Below are 27160 nucleotides of genomic sequence, written 5' to 3'. Positions count from 1 at the left end.
GCATTGGAGCCAGATCCAATTGTTTGAAATCTGTTGCTCTTTCTCTTGCCCATTACTTGATGTGAAGAGACTCAACTTTTTCATTGAGCCCTTTCTGCTTTATGGGACAAACATTCCTTTTGCACCAAGCTCCTCCTGAGGACAGCTTCCTTATCTGGTAAGGGGCAGACAGCAGATGCACAAAGATGAGGTAGCTATGTCCACAACTCGCCAGGACCTTCAAAGATTTCCAGCATCTTTACTTTGTAAAGATACTTTCCTTTCCTTAGGCACCGTTCCTGGGACTTGGATAGCATTAAGATTGAGGTGGGAAAAATCTTTCCTCAGAAGCCTGTCCTCATGGCACTTGTAGGCATGAAGCACAGATTATTCTTGTGGAGTGCTACAGAATAGAAAATTAACATGGGTATTCCACAGATGCTTTTGGCACATTTCCAATGTGGGCTTTTTAGGGTTTGCATTATCTTTATCTTTTGCACCCCGCACATGACTGCATACAGAATTAATTAATCAATATTCCTTAAGTGCTTACTATGGGCCAGGTACTGTGCTAGGCGCTGAGGATATCAAAAGAGGCAGAAGACGGGCCCTGCCCTAAAGGAGACTGCCTGTTATCTGCCCATTAGGCTACAAACAAATAGGTGCAAAGTAAGCTAAGTACTGGGTAAAACAGAAAATAACTAAAAGAAGGAAAATGCAGAATATAAGAGGGATTGGGGAAGGCTTTCTGAAGGAGGTAGAGTTTTAGTTGGGTTAAAAATAAGTCAGAGAGGTCAATAGAGGGAGTGGAGGAAGGAGAGCACTCCCAGTCAGGGGGGCTAGCCAAAGAGAATGTCCAAAGCTGAAGTGAAGAGTCATTTTTTTAAAAAAAATTTTATTTAATAGCCTTTTATTTACAGGTTATATGTATGAGTAACTTTACAGCATTAACAATTGCCAAACTGAAGAGTCATTTTCAATGAGTAGTCAGTAAGCATCAGATAATGGAGCATCTCAGACACTGGGTATTTCTGTTTTAATAAATGGCTGACCTATATGATGAAAAGGATACTAGAGTAAATCTTGGGTTCAAATCCTGACAAGACTTGCTATTCTGTGAGACCTTTGACAAATCATGGTGAATGGTATTACTAGTTTTCTTAGGATTGTTGGGAAGATCACACTTACACAAGATGTATGAAATTGCTTTGAGTCATCGTTAATGAACTTCTTCCCTGCCCCTTTCCTTCTACTCACCTGAATCTCTCTCACCCATGAAGTATCACCATTTTCTGAGGCTGAAAGTTCTTCCACTAGCACTGATGGGAAAACGCCAATGCGTCCATTGAATTCCCCTTCCCAGAAACCATCATCATCTTGGTTCTCTTTGTTCAAGATGCGAATGATTGCTCCCTCAGGAAAGGATAGTTCATCATCTGTCTGACCTTCATAGTCATAAAGTGCTTTAACAAAACAGACTGTAGGACAAAAAACAGAATATTGTAGCTGAAGCCATTTCCAGCTGAGCTCCTGGCCCCTTCCCCCCTTCCCAGATGCCTATAGGACCACTAACCAATCACTGACATGACTCTTACCAAAGGAGAGGAGACATTTTTGGATTTACCAAAACAATGCAGGTTAAGTCTTGTGTCTTGTAACCGATTAAGTTTCATGAAGGCAGGGAATATGTTTTATGCAAACTTTGCTTCCTACTCTCTACCTCTAGCTCCAGTATCTAATAAATATTTGTTAAATATCATTGAATAAATGAACAAACTAAATTGATCCTTGTCCTACCCTCTGTAGCCAGTCAGAACAAGCTCTCCTTTTAATACTTGAAGAAATCAATCATGCTCCCTCTAACGCTTCTCTTTTCCAAGGTAAATGATATTTCTTCTTTGAACCAGGATATTGAACAATTCCTACACTAATTTAATCAATGCAGAGCATATGCATATGGTAGTTTAATAAACTGCTGACCAGATGACTGACCCTTCCCTCAAATCCTTCCCAACATTTTGTGCCATACTTCTCCTATGCAGTAAACACACCCTGAAGCCTAAAGGGAGACTCTGGATGATACAACTGGATCAATGTCATATTATAATAATGTCTCTAACTCATTTCAGCCAAACATTGCCCCGCCCTTCTTGAACTGATCATGAGAAATATAAAGTAACTGCTGAGTCTTGAGGCCCTAACTCCTTGCACATCAGTCTGCATTATAAGGTGATGTCTGATGGCGCCACAACTAGGGACCTAATGCCACCTACAGTGCTCAATTATCTAATGTGTGTTTTAGGAACCATTGAACAATGTGATGGAGGAAAGTTCTCTGTGCGCATCCTGGCACTTTTCTCCCTAGCTTCCTGAGGGCAGAACCTTTTTTTTTTTTTTTAATTGTTTTTTATCTCTGTACCTCCACACCACTGAGTCCCGGGCCAGGCATTTCCTTCACTGGCTCTAAATGGACTCTTCTGCATCTGTAACGCTGCAGGAATTCTCCCTTTCCCCCCACTTAGATCTTCTTTTGAATGAAGGGCCATCTCATCTGCAGAACCTTCTTGACCCTCTGGTCCAGGACCATCTTTCCCCTCAGGCCCATGTGGCAACTGTGAGGCACCCCTTCAGCATCAAGACCATGACTCACCCCAAATCTACACCTCAATCAACTCCTAGTACTGAGTTTGGCCCCCTACAATTGCATGTCTATCATACACTTCTGCTGCTAGCGTGACCTGTTGAGTTCTATCAATTATTACCACTGGAATCTCCATTGAGGCTCCCGGAAACAAGTTCTGCCTCAGTTGAATTGCTCGATGTGTGAGAGCGGTTGTCTAGCGCGGCAAGGGACTGCAGCATGCTCAGGAGGCTGTTGGACGTCGGGAACTGCAGGTACTTCTCGGGCACATAACCCACCTGGCCAACTTTGTTTCGGGCCTGTGGAAGAGAGGGACAAGAGGGTGGCGCATTCACAGACAGGAAGGCCAGGGGCCTCGTGAGAACCCAAACAAACTCCTCAAAATGCCACGAGAAAGGGTTATATGAGCAAAGGAATCTACCTTTACCCAGTCTTCCATATCTCCATCTTCAATCACTTCTAACACCTCATGCTCCTCAATCGTCAGCTCGTCTGGCTGAGATGCCTGCAATGGAGGATGGTCATGGACAAAATTAAAAAGGTTAGATAAAGAGCAGATGTAGGCTGGTCATCAAAAAGAAAAAAAAGCCAGAGCAAAATGATTTTGGAAAAGAATTCAAGTACAAAAACTTCAATGCTCTCAGGGTTTGATGAAGTGAAACTGTAATGAAAACAAGTGGTGGGATGGGTCATTCCTGAGGCACTATGGGAAGCCGGAGGCCTTGGCAGGAGCTTTGCTCTGGACATGAGCAAGTTTCCTCAAGGTCTCTGTGAACCGGCTTCCTCATCTGCACCACAGGGCTGACATCCCTGCCCTCTCCCGGGGATTCTGGAATGATTCACATTCGTGAACAAGAGGAAGTGAACGTAAAAATGAATGCATGGCTTCTCAGGACCATGGAGATAACTGAACAAAGAACGGCAATGTGACGATGCTGAGCACGATGGGACTGGCATGCGAACGTGGCGTGAGGTGCTCCAGTGTGAAGATGGTTCAGACAAGGCCTCGATCTGAGGGTCATCGACTGCAGAGTAGTCCACGTCACAGGAGAGTGGTGGTGGGGGCCGCAAGGCACCGTGGGCCGGGGTGGGTCTGTACAGGCACCCCCTCAGCCTGGCCGCAGGGCGCACACTCTGCAGGGAGCAGTGTTTGTAGGGCACCCTCTCAACTTGGTCCCAGATCCACGGACAGGAAAAAAAACAGCATTATGACAGGTTTGCCCAATTATGGAAATAGAAATTCAACCCGGGCAGGCTTTTTAACGTCACTTACCTCAAAACACAGGAGGCAACAACTCATCAATTCCTGGCAGCTTTCCACTGAGGGGAAAACTTTCCCCTCATCAGTGGCTAAGTTCCCTCCTCCCCTGCTGCTCTGAATGTGGGAGCACCAGGGAGGGGGTGTCGCTGTATCCGGGGGCAGGGGAGAGTCTGAAGAGTGGCGGGACCATGGCCTGTCCCTGCCCCCAGGTCCCCAGAGGCCCTCCAGCCCAACCCCTTCCTTCACAGATACTGCACAGCTAATGACCTTGGCAGAGGCAGCGTGCCAGCTCTGGCTGCCTGACTTTTCATCTTGTGCCCTTTCCATTAGACTATGCTGCCTTCCAGGACACTAATGGGCTATTTTAATAAGGGAACAAAAGAAGAAAAGGGCAGTTGCCCTCAAGCATAAGGCTATTCTAGTTCCAAGAAACTTCGGGGTTCTTCAGCATCGCCAGCTGCAAAGCCCCTCTGTGGGGCTTCTCCACTCAGGATCATCTACAGAGCTGGCAAGAGCTCTTCATCACCCCCCCACTGGATTTGTCCTTTATAGACCAGCTCAGATGCTCCCTTCTGCAGGAAGCCTGCCTTGATTTCTCCAGATTATCCCCTTTTTGTCCTTCCCTGATATGCTTGTGACAGCAACTCATGTTCTTATGGAGGCTTCTATGGGATGGGGGCTACATGTACATGGATGTGTAGCACACTGTGAGGTCACTGGGGGCAAGGAATATGTCTCCATCTGTTTCTGTCTCAACATCTGAATTGAATCTGAACTGAATCATGTCCTGGGTGATGTTGGGGACAGTGGAACTGCCTACAAAGGGCCTAAGTTGTAATTGCTCAGGTACTACTATTTCCTTCATCAAAGATATTAAAATCTGGAGCCAGCTTAGACATTTTTCAATGGGAAGGAGATCAAAGGCAATAGATAATCAACTTGTCAGTTATCTAAGAACTGCATGTTTGTCCAGAAGTTCAATCTTAAAGACACCTAAGCAGGACCCGAAGCACTGATTGGATGAAAACTACTTTTATGAGAGAATTTTACTCACAGGCTACTTTAAGAAGAACTAGAATGAAGGAGAATGGTAGAAGAAAGGATGAGGATGTGCTTGCCTGTGACTCTGGGCAGAATTTAATGTTACATGAGTCTTCTGCTAAGATAAAGTGAGGCACAAAGAACATACCAAATTGCTTCCACCCTGAGTGATGAAGCAAAACAATACCTGGGACAGTCAAAAGGGCATTCGTTTGGAGTAGGACCTCAGCCCTTTACTATCATGTGCCTTGCCCCCACTGGCCGGGGCAAGGGGTTTCTTCTAGCTGAAAAAATCCCCACTATGTACTGCCTGCATTCCAGGACCCAGGGGGTAAGAGGGGATAAAAGTTGACAGTTGGAGCTTTCAAATGGATCCTGTCTTAGAGGCCCAAATAGTAAAGGGCAATCATTTCTAATACTGGCTTTTCGAGATCCTCTTCTCCCCTCAAACTTCCTGAAACAAAACCAGAGCACGTCCATGCCCCCAGATGTTGTGAAGCCCCACACAGGAGAGGAGGAGAACACCCTATGGCTGGGCATGAAGCGTCAACATCTAGGTGTGGGAAGGGGGAGGAGCAAGACCTGGTGCTCCCCCCTTCTGCAGGGCTCCAAGACAGCTCAGAGGTCTCACAAGCCCCCTGTGGGGCAGCAGCACAGCAACTTTTAGGCCTCCCTTTGCAGGTGCCTGAAGGACCCGCTCAGAGTCTTGTGCAGGGTCAGAGCTGGGAGTCAGAGGCTGATCTCCTGGGGCTTCCTGAATGAGCCAAAGACGCTGAGCCGGGAGAAGTGAACACTAGGAAACAGTGCGGCGGCCACCAAACAAATGGGATGCTGGCGTCAGAGGGATTGGTACCTTCTCCTTGGCCTTGCAAAGGGGCATGAGGGGAAAGAATTTCAATTTCGGCTATACAAAGAGAGATTGGTCTTCTCTGCTTTCTGTTTCTGGGGCTGCCTCAACATGAGGGGGCAAGGGAGGCCCACCTGCAATTCCAGCCTCAGATCTCCCTAGCGGTGTGGCCCTAGACTAGTCACTTAACCCTGTAGGCCTCAGATCCTCAGTAAAATGAGATGGAGAAGCAGATGACAAACCATTCCAGAATCTCTGCCGAGAGCCATTCCCTCCAAAAAGAAAAGGGGTCACCAAGATGTGGATGTGACCGAAGTGAGGCACCGGGCTCACCCTTGGTGGCACAAGCAACACTCAACGGGGATTGGGGGGATCTTGGCCAGGGGTAACTCGGCCTGGATGCCGACTGAGGTCCCTGCCTGGGCTTAACATTCTCTCTGGACAGACAGTTACTGGGAATAAGAGCTCGTGGCTTTCTGCATAACAGTGATTAGTATTAACTATTAATTAGTATTAAACAATTAGCATTGCTTTGGGACAGTCATGTTCTGGGCCTGTGTAACAAAGCAGCAGACCAAGCTGGATTCCAGTGTCCCCACTGCGCCCCTGGTTCTATGACCCTGAGACCCCTCAGGTGCCCAAGCCTCTCTAACAGTATCACAGTGTCTTCTGACCTGCAGTAGCAATTGGAGGTGTTCCATTAGATATTCCCCACACCATCAAAATTCTCAGTTCTGCCAAATGAAAACAAGCACCCAGCATCCAGAATGAGGAACTTTGGAAGGCGTGATGATGTAGTGTGTTAAAGAGTGAGCCTGGAATCAGAAAAACCTGGATCCAAATTCTGTCTCAGATATTTACTAGCCAAGAGATCCTAGAAAAGTCATCCTTCTTGGGATTTCATTTGCAAAATGCTGACAATGGCAATTCTCTCAGGATTAATGGGAGAAGCAAATGAGAAGAGGTATGTGAATGCTTTGCAAATCATAAATACATCTCTAAACATAAGCTCTTTTCTAACTAACAGTGGTTAAAATCTGCCAAGGTGGGAGAGTAGGGCAGAGTGGGGAAACCTCGAGGAAAACCCAAGTTCTGTCCAGGCTTGGTCCTTCACATGCTGTGTGACCTCAGACAAACCCCTTCCTTTTTCTGGGTCTTTGTCTCCTCATCTGTAATACGAAGGGACTAGACTAGATCTCATCCAGTCTCTCCTCAGGATGCCAAAATAATCTCCTTAAATACAGGTCTGATCATGCCCTAGTCCTGTTCTAGCTCGGGTAGCTCCCTCCTGCCAGGAGGCTAAGAGACCTACTCCTTGGCAAGCTTAAAATAAAGGCTCCAGATGGCCCTTATAGATGTTTATATTACTCTTTTTCAGGCATGCCAGACTCCAGACGTGCCATGTTCTTTGCACTTCCTCCAGCTTCACATGATTGTCCCATCACTGTGCCTTTGTCCACATCTGACACATACTTCTCCTACTCCCCTGTCTCCCAAAACTCCTAGCTGGGGTCCAGGGTCCTTTCATATGTTGCCTCTTTCAGAAAGTCTTTTCTTATTCCCTTGATTACTAGTGCTCTCACCCTGTTCAAATAATATTCTATTTACTGATCTGTGAATCTGTTGGATCTCCAAAGTGGAATGCAATCTGCCCGAGGTAAAGACTATTCTTTCTATCTCAGTATCCCCAGTGCTAAAGATGATTCCTTATATATAAAAGATGCTTAATAAAAGATTCATGAATTGAATTACATTTAAAGTGCTACATATTCTGACGATCTATGGTGCTATAGTTCTAGGTCCAGTAGACCTCTGTCCTCGTCAAACCAAATAAGGTTGAATAAATAGATTGGAACAACACATTTTAGAAAAAAACACTGGAGTGAGTCTGGAAAAGAGTGCCTAGAATGAGAAGTCTGAGAATCAGTACAAGGAACCAAAAAGAATATTTAGCCCAGAGAGTAGAAGGCTCAGGAAAGACATTTTCACTGTCTTCAAAAACACAAAAGGGTGTGGGATTAGTCTTCTTTTGTTTAATCATAGAGGGAAGACTTTATTTAACTTAAGGAAAATACTTCCTAGAAATTGGAGCTGTCGAATCGTGGGGTTGGTCATCAGAAGTAAATTCCTCATCACTGCAGATCTTCTAGGAGAAGTGAAGGACATTTATTGGGGATGCCAAAGAAGAGATTCATCCAGAAGGGATGGGATAAAGAAATACCACCTAAGGTTCTACAGGCTCTGAGGCTTGGTGATTCCTGACGCACCACAGACATGGGTGCCTCAGCACTAATTGGGCAGCTGGGAGTATGTAACATTCAAGATGTCACATGGAGATATAGCATTAAGTGCCCACTTTTACACAACCTCATGTATTTGTAAAAAGTACAAACCTTGTATGAATAGACAACTTTGCAGGTTAGTGGATAGTTTCGTAGGGTACCCGATGGACTGGAACTGCTATCATCAAACACATCCATATTATCCTCAAATTCTTCCCCTTCTTCTCTTTCTGCATCCACATTAAGCTAGGGGAAAAACAAGAAAAAAAAGTTTGCTTTCTTATTTCATAGAAGTGTTTGAAAGAAAAGAAAAGTTTGGTAATGAAAAAGGAATTCTGGTCTCGATTCACTGATCTGGGGAAAAAGAAGGTGGTATAGAGTAAATAGTTTGGTTCCAGCTTGTTCTTAATGAGTTAGAGAGTCACTGAACTTTCTCTTGAATACTCAGAATATACTTTCCACGCCCAAGGGCTTTGCTGCCACATTTTTCAGGGCTGGCTAATAAAGGTCTGCATGGTTTCTCCCCCGCCACTCCTCCTCCCTATCCAAATCTTGATGTGGAGGTTCACACAGACAAGGAAGCCCAGGCCAAGAAGGGTGAGGAACCTCTGGGTTTGCTCATTTGGGAAGCAACAGAGGACCATGGCAAGGGTAAGGAAGCCCTGGGTTTTTACTGCTTGCTCTGTTACTCATTAGCTCCATGACCCTGACCAGGTCAATGCATTCCTCTGAGACTCAGCTTTCTCACCTGTAAAGTGAGGGAAAAACAACACACTGTTTAACCATAGGAAACTCTGAGGATCCAAGGAGAAAACATAAATGTAAACAAAGTCTTCTGTAAACCTCAGAATGCTTCACCAATGTTAACTCTGAGCACTATAAGATATGTCAAGCAGCACAGGGCTAGGAGCTGCCCCCAGGACTCTGAAGGGAAGGGATCCCCTTTATCCCAGGGGGTCACACAGCTAGTGTGTATGAGAGATGAGGCTTAACTCAGCTCTTTATCCTTTCTCCTGAGCCATCTCTCTTACTCCTAAGCAGCATGCTGAGTCTAGAAGGTGGCAATCACATGCCTTTTCAAGCTCTATGTTCTTAAACCCCAAACTTCTTTTTTGAACAGGGGCTGTTATTCTTTGCTGTGAGGTGAGCAAATTTTTATTTATATTTTTGTTGATGTTTGTTTGTTTGTTTGAATGCAACAATTTTATTGGTAACCTCTTGTTCTGCACGATCCCTGGATTCTATCCCTCTTTGCAAGGAAGACTTACAATTATTTGAAAACCAGAGTGAATCGCTATACAATACCAATGCCTAACCCTGTCTCTCATTTCTTCTGAAAACATTTTTGTTCACTTTGATCCCTTAGAGAAAGAAAGATATCTTCCTTATGTCTGAAGGAGGGAAAACTTAAAAAAAGGAAAATACAACATGAGCATTCATGTCCATATTACTTTACAGGCAAATATAAAACCTCTAACATACAGTCAGTGTGTGTATTTCCTCCCAACAAAAAGAAAGACTCTACTGATTATCTATTCTGTATCCTTTACAATTATTACAGTATCAACAAATAACCAGGAAACTCCGGATTTGAGCCTGCTCAGGTGGCTATTGCTCCTGCTGTGGCCAGCCCCATGGTCTCCATCTTCAGGTCACTGAGATCCAGAACCCATCCAATAGATACTTTTGGGTTACCTTCTGGAGAAGAAACATCTGTAAAGACTTCTTTCCTGCCAGATCCTCCAGAAGGAAGTAAACATTCATTTTGCCCTCTATTTTCTGGTTCATTTTCTTCTTGCAGCTTCTCTTGTCTAGTCGAAGTTGGTACTGTTGCCCAGTGTACAGTTACTAAATCACAGTAATCTTTCAACAGTGGCCCTATCTTTACCCATTGTCAATTCACACTTCAGATACCCACTTGCAATTCACACATTGCAAGATATTCCTGATCATGCCCAACTGTGACAGAAGGGGATGCTGGTGCATTAAGGCTCCCCTGATTTTATGTCATCAGGCCAGTACCCTCAATTCTCAAGACTGGTCAACACAATGAGATGACTTTAATGTGGGGATGTGACAGGAATGCTGCGCTTGGGAACTTTTGTTTTGTACTGTGTACTCTTACACTGTGATCTTCAACAGGATCAGTGGATTAATCTGCAAGCTCCTCCTTAAGTGCCAACATATCATGAGGGTATTATCTTTCCAAAGGATATATGAGTTTTCCACAAAACTGATGATCCCTGAAGGGAATCAATTTTAATTTCTTAGTATTTCTCCCATATATTCCCTTCTTTCCTCTGACATTGTCACCACCTTGATCCAGGCCTCTACCATTCCATGCCTAGAATATTGCTGTGGCCTGCTGGTGGGTTGCCCTGACCCAAATCTTTCCCTACTCCAGTCCATTTTCTGCTCAGCTGTTAAAGTGTTCTTCCTAAAGCACAGGGCTGAGTACCTCTTCTTCTGTCATCTTTGCCTACTAAATAAATTCAAGAGCTCCCTATCACCTCTAGGCTCAAATGTAAAATTCTGTTTAGTGTTCAAAGCTAAATGAAGTCTGTGTCCTCTGCCCCCACCCAACTTTTCTAGTTTTTTCACACTTTCTCTTCCTCTCCATCACCCCAGTATAGTCCGCCATTCTGGGATATGGACCTTTTTGCTGCTCCTCATAAAGAGTCATCTCCTGACTCTTAGCATTTTCTCTGGCCATGTCCCATGCCTGGAATGTTCTTCTGGCTACCCACAAGTCCCAGCTCAAACCCCAACTTCTACAAGAAGCATTTCTTGATTCCTCTTGATTCTGTCTTCCCTCGGTGATTATTTCCAATTTATTTTGTATACAATTTGGCCATACATAATTCTTTGCATGATGACTGCGATTTCCTTGGGGACGTCTTTTGCCTTTCTTTGTATCTTTGTAAACTCAGTGGCGTTGTCTAGAAGGTACTTAATATTTATTGGATGAATGTTCCCCAGCCTCCTCTTCTAGGACTAAGTCTAAGAAATTTAAGTCTTAGTCTTCTAGGTTTCCAAAGTATTTTTCCTTCCTCCTCCTATATTGTGAAGTAGATAGTTCAAGTATTGTCATCCTCGTTTTATGGATGAAGAACATCTCTCGGAGCCCCTACACCAGGGTCCTCATACTATGGCCGCGGGCCAGATGCGGCAGCTGAGGATGATTATCCCCCTCACCCAGAGCTATGAAGTTTCTTTATTTAAAGGCCCACAAAACAAAGTTTTTGTTTTTACTATATATAGTCCAGCCCTCCAACAGTCTGAGGGACAGTGAACTGGCCCCCTATTTAAAAAGTTTGAGGACCTCTGCGTATCTACACTGTGTCTGACAAATAAAAGTCCCAAATTCTCAGGCAGACATCCAAGACCCTGTACAATTTGCTTTCCAATCTTACTTTTTATTTTAATTTCCTATTACTCAAAGAACATGGTTTAGAAAAGGGCTTAGGGGACATCTAATCCAATCTATCCCAGGCAAACAGTCATCCCCTCTAAAACATCCCCAATAAACTATATTTAGCTTCTTGCTTAATGATACTCAGGGATAGAATTTCACTAAATTGAGAGTTGGGAGATATGACTTTTGGGCAGATGCTAAAATGATTTTTTTTATGGTGAGATGAAATTCCCTTAAAGAATTATTACAGAATTGTGATTTATAAAAAGATGACTAAAATGCTGATATCCATTGTGTGAGAGATCCTACTCCTAGGCATATGGAAATAAAAGACAGAGAGACGGACACACAGACTCTATTACCTTTTGTGGAAGCAAAGAAATGAAAACAAAGTAGATGCACAGGGAGACTAAAAAAATGATACAGTGAAATAAACAGAATCAGGAGAATAAGATGTGTGATTATGATAGTGTAAATACAAAAAACAATTTTAAAAAGAAACATAAAGATAATTATTAAGTTTGGCTCTGGAGAAGAATAAAGAAGATGCCTTTTTCTCCCTTCACTTTAGAGATGGGGTGGTGTGCAATACTCTATATGATCAGATGCTACCCATAACAGTTCTAGTGATTTTTTTTCCTTTTAAAATTTTTATCTGAAGAAAAGGCTTACTGGGTAGGGAAAGGGTAATATATTCAGAAAAGAAACCCCCTTTACATGCCCCCAATTTTTGCTTAAATGTATGCCTTCCCAATCCTGCACCACTCCCCTACCCCCTCAAAACCTTTTTGTTTGTCTGCCTTAGCTGAGAAAGCCCTTGCCTCCTTTACTTGCAATGGTCTATTGTCTCAACATAACTTGCTAAAATCTTTCCTGTCCTTCAAGACCTAATTCCAATGTCATCTCCTTAGTAGATGTTTCCCTGATGACCTGCTTGTGAACCTTCATATTATGATGAACTTTTCTTAATTTTTCCATTTTTATGTGCATCATAGTTATTTAGGTACATGTCCTAATCCCTCCCCCAGTGTATAAGCTCAAAGAAACTGGCATCATATATGTATTAGTAATGATACCGAGTAGTTCTCAAATGGCAGTTACATTATAACCCAGAGCTCTCCAGCTTCAGTTCTGTGATTCTCTAAATTTCTTTCCAATAAAGAATTGCACCACTTCACAGAGATGAATAAGGGAGAGCATGGTATAGTATAGATACACTTTTTAAAATCAGATCTATCTCAAATCCTGGTTGTGCCAACTTCTCATTCCTGTGACTTGGTGAGTAAGTGGATCTACTGTGTAGGCGTGTAGTGAGGCAAACCTGGAGTGACAGCAGCTGGGTCTGAGTTTGGGCTCTTCCACTTACATGACAGATGAGTAAAGATATTCCTTTGTTGGGGCTCAGTTTCCTTCTTTGTAGAATCTGACCAGAGTAGATAAAGGTTCTTCCCTTTTCTGACATTCTATTTTCTAAGCAGTCTCATTTGGATTCTGTTACATGAGTTGTTTTGTGGCTCCAAAATCATCCTGTCACATAAGGATTTATGTTCTGTTGGAACCTACCCCTAAAAATTAATTAAAACTAACTCTCTTGCATGTTATCCCATATTCCTTGAATTGTCCAGCATGTTATATATATATGCAAGATTGTCAGTGGAGATGACAATGAAGACTCCATCTAGACCTTTTATGAAGCCCACTGAAAATTGATGTTGGCAGGCTGAAAAAAAAATACTAGTTTCCAAAAATATCTGTGGAATTTTCCCTTGTTTGCCCTGTCCTTTGGCCCGAAGCCTCAATTCTACCAGGAAGAACATTTCATTTTGGCAACAACACTTCATTTCTGGTATGAAACATGGCTTGTTTCTTCTGTGGTTGTCATTTGTCTGGCTGGAGGAAATTTTCTGCTTCTCATAGAAGGGATGCCACGGTACAGTGGTGGCCACCGGAGCTCGGGCTGGGCTGGGCATGTGTGTGCGTGCCTATATACGTGCGAGCTCCCATTCAGGAAAACTCTTGCTCCAGACTGCCAAGGTGCTGCATGCTGGGGACATTTCTTCTTCTTTGTGCCTCCTCTTACACTGGGTCTTTGCCTAGCCTTGCTGTTTTTCACATGTTGATCTCTAAAAATCACTTTTTTGTCCTCTCTGATCCTCTGAACTAGAATTTTCTCTTCAAGAACTATGGCTCCTATCCCTTCTTCTCATGTTTCTTGACAGCTACTATAACATGATGATATTCTTTGAGCCCCTGGTGACTAATAACATTATCTTTTCTTTCTCCAGTGCTTTCAGGTTTACAAAATACATTCTTCACAACAACCCCGAGAAGTAGCTGGTAAAGTATGTCCTTCACCCTGCAACAGAGGAGAAAAATGAGCCTCAGAGAGAAGGGCCTCGCTCCTAGACCCAGCGAGCCCTTCAGGGAGGACGGATGAGGCTTAGATGTGAGCTTGGGTCTCTCAAGCTCACTCTGATAGTCCTTTGTCCATATCATGCTACCTGTCTGGCCTCTGGTGGCTGGTGGACGGCCTCTGTGAATGTCTCCCATTTACACAGATGACAGCTGTGGGGTGCTGTTATCATCAGTGGACGGTGAAGTAGGGAAGGAATCTGGGAATCTTCAGTCCAAGGAGTGGCTCTCTCATGAAGTCTCTCCTCCACAAGCTCATTTCACAGTTGACCAGAACAAAGTTGCACCAGCCTGGTGTTACCCTCCTCTCAAGTTAATGAATGATGGTGATAATGGGAAAACGTCAGGGAGTTGTGAGAATCCCGATGTCAGCCAGCCACATCATACCACTTGAAAAGATCTGGAAGTAATTCAATACCCCAGACTATAATATGAAAACAAAAGATAATGAGAAGAAAAATAACAGAGCCAGGCAGCAGCATGGTGTAGGGCTGAGAATGTTAAGAGTCAGAAGATCTGTGTTCAAATCCTGGCTCTCTTATTTGCCCACAGAAGAAACTTCATACCTAGAGCCTGGATGCCATAGTTATGATTAGCATATTTCTCTACAAGAAAGAGCTTCAAACAGAATCTGCATGATTACTTGTGAAGCAAGTTGTAGAGAAGATCCATGCTTCAGCCAAGAACTGGATAATACTGAAGTCTTCCAGATCTAAGATTTTATTATTCCCAAAATCTTGACTTGATGTCTCTTATTAGTTGTATGACCTTAGACATACTCTACTCATCAGCAGAATGGAGTTAAACACTCATATTACTTCACCAGAGAAAAGCTATTAAAAGCTTTAGGTGGTGCAGTGGGTAGAACACCCGCCCTGAAGTCAGGAGGACCTGAGTTCTAATCTGTTCTCAGATCCTTGTCACTGCCTAGCTATGTGACCCTGGGCAAGTCACTTAATCCCAATTACCTCAGCAAAAACAAACAAACAATTCATATAGAAATGGATCCCTGTACGCTGTATATTGATTGAAGAAAACCATAAATTAATATTATCTACATTGTACTGTATTAATTTTGTCACACATTTCCCAATTATATTTTTATCTGGTTTGGGTTGCACTTGGGGAAAAGTTATGCTGGTTGCAAGTTTGATATCTCTGCTTTAAACCATAATAAATAGGAGTTAGTGCAAGTTTCTTCATCTGTGAAAAGAGACGATTAGGAGAGATGTTCTCTTACTGTACTGCCTCTATTGTTGAAAGAGCTCCATCAGAAGACCTGAAGCTAGTATCTGTCATCAGAAGAAGTGGCTAGAAGTGAAAAAGTCTTTCCTAAATCTTTCTAAACTCGGATCATTCTGGTCTTGTATGTTGTCCTCAAGAGTGATTTTATGAATTATAGCAAATATTTATTAAGCATCGACTTTTCCCACATCATCTGGGTTGCTTCAGGATTCATTGACAGATATGACCCTGATCTCAAGGAGCTCACAAATTAAGAGGGTCAGAAGAAATGCTGTTAGAGGGTGGGGATTGACAGCAGAAGGCCTGGGTTCAGATCCCAGCTCTGTCACTAATGCTCATGTGACCTAGGCAGAAGATGCTCTCTTTCTGGGTCTCAGTTCTTATTTATAAGTTGAGGTTGGATCAGAGGACCCGTCCCAGTTTTAAATCCTATGTTCTAAATTTGGAACTGTGCTCAAAAAGTTATCAAACTGTGCATACCCTTTGATCCAGCAGTGTTACTACTGGGCTTATATCCCAAAGAGATCATAAAGAAGGGAAAGGGACCTGTATGTGAAAGAATGTTTGTGGTAGCCCTGTTTGTAGTGGCCAGAAACAGGAAACTGAGTGGATGCCCATCAATTGGAAAATGGCTGAATAAATTGTGGTATATGAATGTTATGGAATATTATTGTTCGGTAAGAAATGACCAACAGGATGATTTCAGAAAGGCCTGGAGAGACTTACACGAACTGATGCTGAGTGAAATGAGCAGAACCAGGAGGATCATTGTACACTTCAACAATAATACTATATGATTATCAATTCTGATGGACATGGCCATCTTCAACAATGAGATGAACCAAATAAGTTCCAATAGAGCAGCAATGAACTGAACCAGCTACACCCAGCGAAAGAACTCTGGGAGATGACTATAAACCACTACATAGAATTCCCAATCCCTCTATTTTTGTCTGCCCACATTTTGGATTTCCTTCACAGGCTAATTGTACAATATTTCAAAGTCCGATTCTTTTCGTACAGCAAAATAACGGTATGGACATGTATACTTATTGTGTATCTAATTTATACTTTAATATATTTAACATTTACTGGTCATCCTGCCATCTAGGGGAGGGGGTAGGGGGAAGGAGGGGAAAAATTGGAACAAAAGGTTTGGCAATTGTCAATGCTGTAAAATTACCCATGCATATAACTTGTAAATAAAAAGCTATTAAAAAAAATTTGCTAGTTAAAAAAAATAAAATAAAAACACTGTATGACTTTAAGATAAAAAAAATAAATCCTATGCTTTATAGCATATATACAAGTAAGTCTGATACAAGGTGGAATGTTACAGGAACACAAAACATGATCCAGACAAAAGTATGCTAGAAGATTATGAAGGAGTTAGGGGGAGGGAGGAGGAATCAAGGAAGGATTCCTGGCTGACATGGCAAATGATATGGGCCCTGAAGGAAGAGATTTCAGGAGGGATTGCATTAGAGAAAAGAGGGATGACTCACTCAGAGGTAGAAGAAAAGAGAATGAGATGAGTAAACAATGAATAATTTAGTTTGGCTAGAATGAAAGAACATCATTGTGAGATGAGGCTATATTGCTTAGTTAGAAGTCAGACTGTAAAAAGCTTCTTGGATGGTAGGTTAAGGAGTTTATATTTTATTCTGGAGGCCAAAGGTCAGAGAACAGTTAAATCCATCCAATTAGACAGCAAAGACTTTGGGGACTACTGTTTTGGAAGAGAATAAATCCAGTGATTGAGGTATTAAATGCATCTTACCTCTTATCTAAATCATTAGACTCGCTCTTCACAATAAATTTAACACTTAAAAATTTGTATCTAGGCCATGTTTTCCTAGAATTCATCTCTCTTTTACAAACTGACAGCCATTGTTGGTTCAACTCCAGGTTTGTGATTTCTCCTAAATTCAGCCAAGAGCCAGGCTATACAACTTCAAGTTGTGATAGAAAAGGACTTATGGAGAGATCCACACAGAGTCACATATGTATTTACATGGAAAGCAGTCTGACGTGATGCAAATAATCCTAGACCTTGAGCCAGATGGGTTTAAATCTTCACTTGGCCTTGGCTACGAAAAGGGACTCACAGAATTTAAAGCTACAAAAGAACTGAGAATCTAGTCCAATCTTTTTACTTGATGGATGAGAACCTTGAGAGATAGAAAGGGGAAGTCAGTCACCTAAGATATATAACTTGCTCAAACCCAGGTTTTTTGATTTCGCTTCAACCTCTGCCCTCTTCTTTAACCCATCCCTGAATAGGAAGCTCCTTGATTATATATCTAACAAGTCAGGACTTCATAGAGCCTTTGTTTTATCTATAAAATGGAGATAATAATTCTCTGCATCAAATGTGATATGTGTGAAAATACTTTGTAATCCCAAAGGACGAGCTAAGTTTTATCTATGATTATTTATTTATAGAGAATTATGATTAAAAAAAATAAGCTCTAATTTGATTTACTAAGCTATTGATCACTCACTATCCGTTTGAAAGGCTTCTGGTAAAATATAGTAATGAAGTTCCTTTCCTCTCTCACTTTCCAATACTGTACACTATACACAACTGTATTCATTAAAAAATAGCGTGAATATGTGTCTTTGCTTCTATTGTGTCCCCTTCCTGGAACATTTTCTTCCCAAATCAATTCTTACTCAAAATCTCCCTACCATTCAAGGTTCAATAATAATTATCAATAATAATATATGTGAGTGTGTGAGAGTGTGTGTGTGTGTAATGTATTCAGGATTGTTGACTCTAATTTCTTATTTAAACATAGTGATCTTTAAAAAATGTCAACTATAAAACTTTAGACTGCAAATGTTTTACATAAATGTGAACATGCATATTTCTACCCTGTGATAAAATAGCCTTGAAAATAAATGCTAAGAGGGCAATTAGTTGGTGCAGTGGATACAGCACCAGTCCTGAAGTCAGGCAGATCTGGGTTCAAATGTGGCCTCAGATACTTAACACTTCCTAGCTGTGTGATCCTAGGCAAATCACTTAACCCCAATTGCCTCAGCCAAAAAAAAAAAAAAAAAAAAAAAGGACAAAAAATGCTAAGCACAAGATTTTAAAACTTGTAATTATATAATTAGATATCTTTAATTTGTTAAAAAATGAATTTGGGGGAAAAAGTGATAATGGGAAAGTGTTAAAATCATTCTACTGGTTTTTTGCTTCACCTATACTTGAGTTTCTGAAATGCCACTTACCATACCATAGTGGAATAATAATTCCATTTTTACAATAACATAATAGACATCCACATGAGAATTTTTTTTCAGAAAAACATATAAGTACATAACACATAAATTCTTCTGAATCTGTTACCTTAATTGGGGAAATAGGGATTCTGGAGTTCAAAGTTTTCCTAGCACCAAAGATAAGTAAATATAAACACTAGAAAACATGAAGTTGTTACCAGCAAAAGACAAATGAAGAATTAATAATCAGTTTTTGTTTCAGCTAATAATCTCTTGAGTTTGCTAACATCCAAATCCTACTGTGATTTTAGATATAAAATGTAAACACTGTATAACAAGAATTTCCAAGAGACGGGCTTTCTGACATTTTTGATATCTACAATAACTACTAGTCTCTAAAGAAACACAAAAGGAGGGGAGAAAAGGGGAAAAGAGAATTTGAAAAATTCCATTGAATGCTTCAAAATGTTAAAAAAAAAAAAAAATGAAAATACCCATGGCTTCCAAATTCAAGTTGTCATTCAAAGTGTTCATATTATTGGAATGTCCTGCCCTCCACATTTTCTCTAGCAGTCTACTATATTTGAATACCTGACCATAGTGCTATGTGCAAATAATGTGTTCAAACAATCCTTTTCAACAATTATCAAATGAATATCTTGACCAGAGATATTAGAACTAAGGTCCTTCCTGCTTCTTTTAGTGTTTGTTTTTATTTAAAATTTAAAAGTTTATACATGAAATCTATTACTGGATGACTAAAATCTAGCTTGAAGAATTGGGCAAATTAATGATAACACTGAAATATTTAAATATTCCATTTTTCAGCAACAATATAAACAGATAATGGTAGTGTTCATCTCTAATGCCAATACTATCAACAGATTATAAATAAATTATCATTCTATTATAAAAATGTTCTTAGATTCCATTAAATTCAATTTAGAAGGCTATAATTTGGATAAAAATCAAAGAATACTTAACTTTGAGCTATTTATTATTCTCTTTCTAGTTCAGAACTGGTATTAAAGAGATAATAGGAAGAGGAATAGTGGGGTTGAAAAGGAGGCATGAATTAGGGAGGTAACAGGCCAGAAATTAATTTAAAATCTGTATGCCCAGCAAGCATAAGCAAGCATAAAAGAATTTTCTTGTGTTAAGTAATTTGTATTCTAATTATAGACAATGGGTGTTTATTTAGACTATATGGAGACCCACTGCATGTATACTTAATAAAATACCCTTAATTGTAACTGAGCTTTGCTGCTCTAGAACAATTTTTTCATTTTGTCAGTATTATAAGCATTTTGCAGAAGATCTATATATAAGAAAGTCTATTTTTGTTTCCACCTATATAAAAATGTGACTTGTGGCTTAAATGTAGCTGTGTAAAAGCCTGGGAGGAAATTCCCTAATCAAGGAAAGTTATGGTACTCTCATTTGATGTTTCCAATTCTTTTATAAAAATCACTTCTTGTCTATACATTCAGTAGCTTTGTCCTTCACTCCTACTACTCACATTGATTCCTATTATTTTTTTAAAAATAAAAGTTTCTTTTAAAGTTCAGTGAATCAATTATGTCCAATGAAAGAGCAACATGGGATTGTGGATTTCTCTTATCAACGTGGTACTTAAACCTCCAATTTCATCCAGTCACTACACCTACAGATAGGATCCTTCTGTTCTGTACACAGCCAACTTGTACTGACTCAAATTCAAACTAAATTTGTAGTTCTGACTTTCCCAGTCTAGATATTGTATGTGATTGCTCTATGTACAAAGATAACTAAACTCTGCACACAGTAGATGTTCAATAAATATTTGAATTTTAAATATAATGAGAGGCATTGTGGTGTAATAGAGGAAGTGCTGGAGGTTTAGGTTTCACTTCCATCTTTGTTACAGACCACTTGTGCGTCCTCCCTTTCTTTGGAAAATGAGGAGGTTGCATTCTCCAATTGATAAATGGTCAAAAGGTACGGACAGAAAATTTTCAGGTGAAAAAATTAAAGCCATTTATAGTCATATGAAAAGGTTCTCTAAATCATTGTAGATCAGAGAAATGCAAATTAAGACAACTCTGAGGTACCATTTCATACCTCTCAGATTGGCTAAGATGACAAGAGATAAGGATAAATTGGACATGGGAGAACTGGGACACGAATACAATTGTTGGTGAAGTTGTGAAATGATTCAACCCTTCTGGAGAGCAATCTAGAACTATGCCTAAAGGGCTTTTAAACTGTGCCAGCAGCGTTTCTACTGGGTTTATATCCCAAAGAGATCTTAAAGGAGGGAAATAGACCCATATATGCAAAAATGTTTGTGGCAGCCCTTTTTGTAGTGGAAAGAAACTGGAAACTGAGTGGATGCCCATCAGTTGTGGAATGGACAAATGAGTTATGATATGTGAATGCTATGGAATATTATTGTTCTGTAGCAAAGATCAGCAGGATGATTCCAGAAAGGCCTGTAGAGACCTACATGAACTGATGCTAAGTGAAGTGAGTAGAATCAAGAGAACATTGTAGGGACTTCTGGGAGCGGAGCCAAGATAGAAGAGAGCAGACAAGACTCTCTGTGACCTCCTCTGACCTTCCCTCAAACCAACAGTAGATTAACCCTTAAACTGGTTTTGAAGTAAAAAAAAAATCCACAGATATTTGGAGTACAACACACTTCTAGAAGAAGATATTTTGGAAGAACTTCTGAACAGGTCTGTTTCAAATGGATAGGGGAACTATCTGCTGATCCCAGGCTGCAGCATAGGGAGACCGAGGCAAGAAACTGGGGCGGGGAGCCAGAGCCATAGTAGCTTCCATGCACCTCGGAATCTTCTGTGAGTCTCTTAGGCTACTCTGTCCTGGTTGCAAGTGGGTAGTTTGGCAAATCTGCCTTTAGTAAAAGACAAATTGTAAACCACTGACCCTGGAAGAACTCTGGACCTAGCCGCTATTACCCAGCACTGGAAATCAATTAGCAAAACTGCCCTAGGGCAAATTAAAGCAGCTGTCACTCCTTTGCATTGAACAGACTTCAAGCCTTAAAAAAATGAATTAAAAATAAAAAAGAACTCTCACCAAAGACAGCTTTTATGGAGAGAACAGACCTCAAATCTTGAGGTTCCTAAAGGCAAAGTAACTCCAGAAGAAGCCCCAAAGAGAGACATGAACTGGTTCCCATTTCACAAGGCTTTCTTCGAAGATTGCATAAAGGATCTTAAAAGAGAGTTAGAAGAAAAATGGGGAAATGAAATGAGAGCAATAAGGAATGGAAAAAACGGAAAAAGAATGCAATTTAAAAAAATTTGGCCAATTGCAAAAGGAGCGAAAAAAGGTAATTGAAAAAAATAATACACTAAAATTAGAATTGAACAAATGGAAATGAATGACTCAATAAGACTTCAAGAATCAGTCAAACAGAAACAAAAAAATGAAAAATAGAAGAAAATAGGAAAAACAACTGACCTGGAAAATAGATCTAGAAGAGACAATCTAAGGATTATTTAGCTTCCTGAAAGCCAAAAGCCCAAAAAAGAACCTAGACATTATCTTACAGGAAATCATAAAAGAAAACTGATATTTTAGAATCAGAAGGTAAAATAGCCATCAAAAGAATCCACTGATCCTCTCCTGAAAGAGACCTCAAAATTAAATCCCCAAGGAATATCATGGCTAAATTTCAGAACTATCATACCAAGGAAAAGATATTGCAAGCAGTCAGAAAGAAACAATTTAAATACTGAAGAGTTACAATTAGGATTACCCAGGACCTAGCAGTTTCCACCAATTGAAGGGTCTGGAATCTGATATTCCGAAAAGCAAAGGATCTGGGATTACAGCCAAGCATAAACTATCCAGCTAAAATGAGCATTATCTTTCAGGGAAAAAAATTAACATTCAATGATATAGGTGAATTTCACCTATTTCTAATGAAAAGACCAGAACTAAACAAAAAATTTGATCTCCAAACACAGAACTCAAGAGAAACATAAAAAGGTAAAAAGGAAAGAACTCTTGAAAATTATATTTCTGTTATGGGTATACTTAGAGAATGCAGGCATAATCTGATTTTATTATGATAATATAAAAAAAAACTAGAGGTGGAAAGGGGATCATACTGGAAGAAGAGGAAAAAGGAGATTAAATAAGGGATATTACATCTCACAAAGAGGCAAAGAAAACCCATTATAATTGAGGGAAAGAAGGGAGGGGGATGAGCATTGTATGAATCTTACTCTTATCAGATTTGGCTATAAAGAGAGAATATCAGACATATTTGGTATCATAAAGAAACTTGCTTCACCTTATACAGAAGTAGAAAGGAAAGGGGTAAAAGGGAAAAACTAATAGAAGGGAAAACTGAAGAATTAGGGGAAAGGTATAAAAAAAGGAGAGGGGCTCTAAAAGACTGTTTGAGGGAGGTAGTCATCAAAAGCAAAATACTGGGGAGGAAAGAAGGGGGATAGCAAAGAGAAAAGCATAATCTAGGCTAAATAAGATGGCAGGAAATACAAAATTAGTTATTATAACTGTGAATGTGAATGGGATGAATTCTCCCATAAAACGGAAGCAGATAGTAGACTGGATTAAAAACCAGAATCCTACAATATGTTGTTTACAAGAAATACATTTAAAACATAGTGATACATACAGAGTGAAGGTAAAGAGCTGGAGCAGAATATATTATGAATGCTTCAGGTGAAGGGAAAAAAGCAGGGGTAGCAATCCTAATCTCAGATCAAGTAAAAGCAAAAATAGATCTAATTAAAAGAAGATAAGGAAGGAAACTATATCTTGCTAAAGGGTACCATAGATAATGAAGCAATATCAATACTAATCCACCAAGTGGTTTAGCATGGAAATTCCTAGAAAAGAAGTTAAAAGAGATGCAAGAAGAAATAGATAGCAAAACTATACCAGTGAAGGATCTCAACTCTGCTCTCTCAAAGCTAGATAAATCAAACCACAAAATAAATAAGAAAGAAGTTAAGGAGGTAAACAAAATGTTGGAAAAGTTAGATATGATGGATGTTTGGAGAAAATTAAATGGAGACAGAAAGGAGTTAATTTTTTCTCAGCAGTTACTGGAACTTATAAAAAAAACTGACCATGTATTAGGGCATAAAAACCTCAAAATCAAATGCAGAAAGGCAGAAATAGTAAATGCATTTTTTCAGATCATGATGCAATAAAAATCACATGCAATACAAGGCTAGGAGAAAATGGACCACCAAGTAATTGGAAACTAAATAATCTCATCCTAATGAATGAATGGATAAAACAGCAAATCTTAGACACAATCAATAATTTCATCCAAAAGAATGACAATAATGAGACAATATACCAAAATTTGTGGGATGCAGTCAAAGCGGTAAAAAGGGGAAATTTTATATATCTAGATGCTTACTTGCACAAAATAGAGCAGTGGTTCTCAAAGTCTGGTCCACAGCATCCTGGGAATCTCTGAAATCCTTTCAGAGAGTCTACAAATTCATAATTAGTTTTTATTTTTAATGTGATCAATATCTATAACTATAAGCCACATAAACAAAAACTCTTTGAACAGATCTTCAATCATTTTTAATAGGATAAAGATATTGAGAACAAAAGTTTGAGGACCACTGAAATAGAGAAAGAGAAAACCAATAAATTGGACTTCCAACTAAAAATGCTAGATAGAAAAAAAAAAATTAAAAATCCCCAATCAAATACCAAACTTGAAATTCTAAAAATAAAAGGAAAGATTAATAAAATTGAAAGTAAAAAACTATTGAATTAATAAATAAAACTACAAGTTGGTTTTATGAAAAACATAACAAAATAAATAAACCTTTGTTAATTTGATTAGAAAAAGGAAAGAGGAAAATCAAATTGTTAGTCTCAAAAATGAAAAGGGAAAACTTTCCACCAATGAAGAGGAAATTAGAGCAATAATTAGGAGTTACTTTGTCCAACTTTATGCCAATAAATTTGGTAACCTAAGTGAAATGAAGGAATACCTACAAAAATACAGATTGCCCAGATTAACAGAGGAGGAAATAAATTACTTAAATAGTACCATTTTAGAAAAAGAAGCAGAGCAAGCTATTAATCAGCTTCCTAAGAAAAAATTCCCAGGACCAGATGGATTTACATGTGAATTCTACCAAACATATAAAGAACAATTGACTCCAATATTATATAAACTATTTGAAAAAATAGGGAATGAAGGATTGCTATCAAATTCCTTTTATGACACAAACATGGTACTGACACCTAAACCAGGTAGGACAAAAACAGAGAAAGGAAATTATAGATCAATCCCCCAAATGCATATTGATGCAAAAATCTTAAATAAAATATTAGCAAAGAGATTACAGAAAATCATCCCCAGGAAATACACCACGACCAAGTAGGATTTATACCAGGAATGCAGGGCTGGTTCTATTAGGAAAACTATTAGCACAACTGACTATATCAATAAGCAAATTAACAAAAAACATATAATTATCTCATTAGATGCAAAAAAAAAAGCATTTGATAAAATCCAACATTCATTCCTATTAAAAAAAAAACACTAGAGAGTATAGGAATAAATGGACTTTTCCTTAAAATAGTCAGTAGCATCTATTTAAAATCATCAGCAAGCATCATATGTAATGATGATAAACTGGAACCATTCCCAATAAGATCAAGGGTAAAACAAAGTTGTCCACTATCACTTTTACTATTCAATATTGTATTAGAAATGCTAGCTTGACAATAAGAGAAAAAAAAAAAGAGATTAAAGGAATTAAGAGTAGGTAATGAGGAAACCAAATGATCACTCTTTGCAAATGATATGATGGTATACTTAAAGAACCTTAGAGAATCAATGAAAAAACTATTAGAAATAATCCACAACTTTAGCAAAGTTGCAGAATACAAAATAAATCCACACAAATCATCAGCATTTTTATATATCACTAACAAAATCCAACAGCAAGAGATACAAAGAAAAAATCCATTTAAAATGACTGTTGACAGTATAAAATATTTGGGAATCTATTTGCCAAGGGAAAGTAAGAAACTATATAAGCAAAACTACAAAACACTTTCCACACAAATAAAGTCAGGTCTAAATAATTTGAAAAATATCAAGTGTTCTTGGACAAGTCGAGTGAATATAATAAAGATGACAATACTACCTAAACTATTTATTTATTTAGTGCTATACCAATCAAACTCTCAAGAAACTATTTTATTGACCTAGAAAAAATAACAACAAAATTCATCTAGAATAACAAAAGGTCAAAAATTTCAGGGGAATTAATGGAAAAAAAAGTAAATGAAGGTGGCCTAGCTGTACCAGATCTAAAACTATATTATAAAACAGCAGTCATCAAAACCATTTGGTATTAGCTAAGAAACAGAGTAGTTAATCAGTGGAACAGATTAGGTTCATAGAACAAAACAGTCAATGACTGACTATAGTAATCTTGTCTGACAAACCAAAAGACCCCAGCTTTGGGGATAAGAACTCATTATCGGACAAAAACTGCTGGGAAAATTGGAAACTAGTATGGCAGAAATTAGGTGTTGACCCACACCTAACACCACATACCAAGATGAGGTCAAAATGGGTTCATGATCTAGACATAAAGAATGAGATTATAAACAAATTAGAAGAACATAGGATAGTTTACTTCTTAGATCTGTGGAGGAGGAAGGAATTTGTGACCAAAGAACTAGAGATCAGTATTGATCACAACATAGACAATTTTGATTATATTAAGTTAAAAAGTTTTGCTACACAATTTGGAACTATGCCCAAAAAGTTATCAAACTGTACATACCCTTTGATCCAGCAGTGTCTCTACTGGGCTTATACCCCAAAGAGATACTAAAAAAGGGAAAGGGACCTGTATGTGCCAAAATGTTTGTGGCAGCCCTGTTTGTAGTGGCCAGAAGCTGGAAAATGAATGGATGCCCATCAGTTGGAGAATGGTTGAGTAAATTATGGTATATGAATGTTATGGAATATTATTGTTCTGTAAGAAATGACCAGCAGGACAAATACAGAGAGGATTGGCGAGACTTACATGAACTGACGCTGAGCGAAATGAGCAGAACCAGGAAATCATTATATACCTCAACAGCGATATTGTATGAGGATGTATTCTGATGGAAGTGGATTTCTTCAACAAAGACAAGATCTAACTTAGTTTCAATTGATCAAGGATGGACAGAAGCAGCTACACCCAAAGAAAGAACACTAGGAAATGAATGTAAACTGCTTGCATTTTTGTTCTTCTTCCCAGGTTAATTATATCTTCTAAATCCAATTCTCCCTGAGCAACAAGAAAACTGTTCGGTTCTGCACACATATATTGTATCCAAGATCTACTGTAATCTATTTAACAAGTATAGGACTGCTTGTCATCTTGGGGAGAGGGTGGAGGGAGGGAGGGGAAAAATCGGAACAGAAGTGAGTGCAAGGGATAATGTTGTAAAAAATTACCCTGGCATGGGTTCTGTCAATAAAAAGTTATTTAATTTTTAAAAAATTAAAAAAAAAGTTTTGCTACAAATAAAACTAATGCAGACAAGATTAGAAGGGAAGCAATAAATTGGGAAAACATTTTTACACTCAAAGGTTCTGATAAAGGCCTCATTTCTAAAATATAGAATTAACTCAACTTTGTGAGAAATCAAGCCATCTTCTAACTGATAAATGGTCAGAGAATATGAACAGACAATTTTCAGGTGAAGAAATTGAAACCATCTCTAGTCATACGAAAAGCTGTTCTGAATCACTATTTTTTCTTTTTTTTTTTTTGAGTTT

At 39.3% G+C, this 27160-nt stretch overlaps 1 protein-coding gene across 2 annotated transcripts in view; it reads right to left on the bottom strand.

Moving 5' to 3' along the window:
• The window catches only part of FCHSD2 (FCH and double SH3 domains 2), a 354207-nt gene that overhangs the window by 12069 nt on the left and 314978 nt on the right, over window positions 1-27160 (bottom strand). The window contains exons 14-18 of one of the 2 annotated variants that reach the window (XM_031961491.1): window positions 8163-8297; window positions 3042-3125; window positions 2742-2919; window positions 1237-1457; window positions 868-1031 (exon numbers count right to left, since the gene is read on the bottom strand). In XM_031961491.1, coding sequence (XP_031817351.1) covers window positions 927-1031; window positions 1237-1457; window positions 2742-2919; window positions 3042-3125; window positions 8163-8297 — 723 coding nt within the window. In that variant the 3' untranslated portion in view covers window positions 868-926. Of the gene's footprint in view, window positions 1-867; window positions 1032-1236; window positions 1458-2741; window positions 2920-3041; window positions 3126-8162; window positions 8298-27160 lie in introns of those variants that run through there. The other variant, XM_031961492.1, reaches the window with a different exon arrangement.

This window comes from Sarcophilus harrisii, chromosome 3, assembly GCF_902635505.1.
Source record: "Sarcophilus harrisii chromosome 3, mSarHar1.11, whole genome shotgun sequence".
Lineage (NCBI taxonomy): Eukaryota > Metazoa > Chordata > Mammalia > Dasyuromorphia > Dasyuridae > Sarcophilus > Sarcophilus harrisii.
Note: the sequence above shows the minus strand (reverse complement) of the source record. Positions and strands in the feature narration are given on the sequence as shown.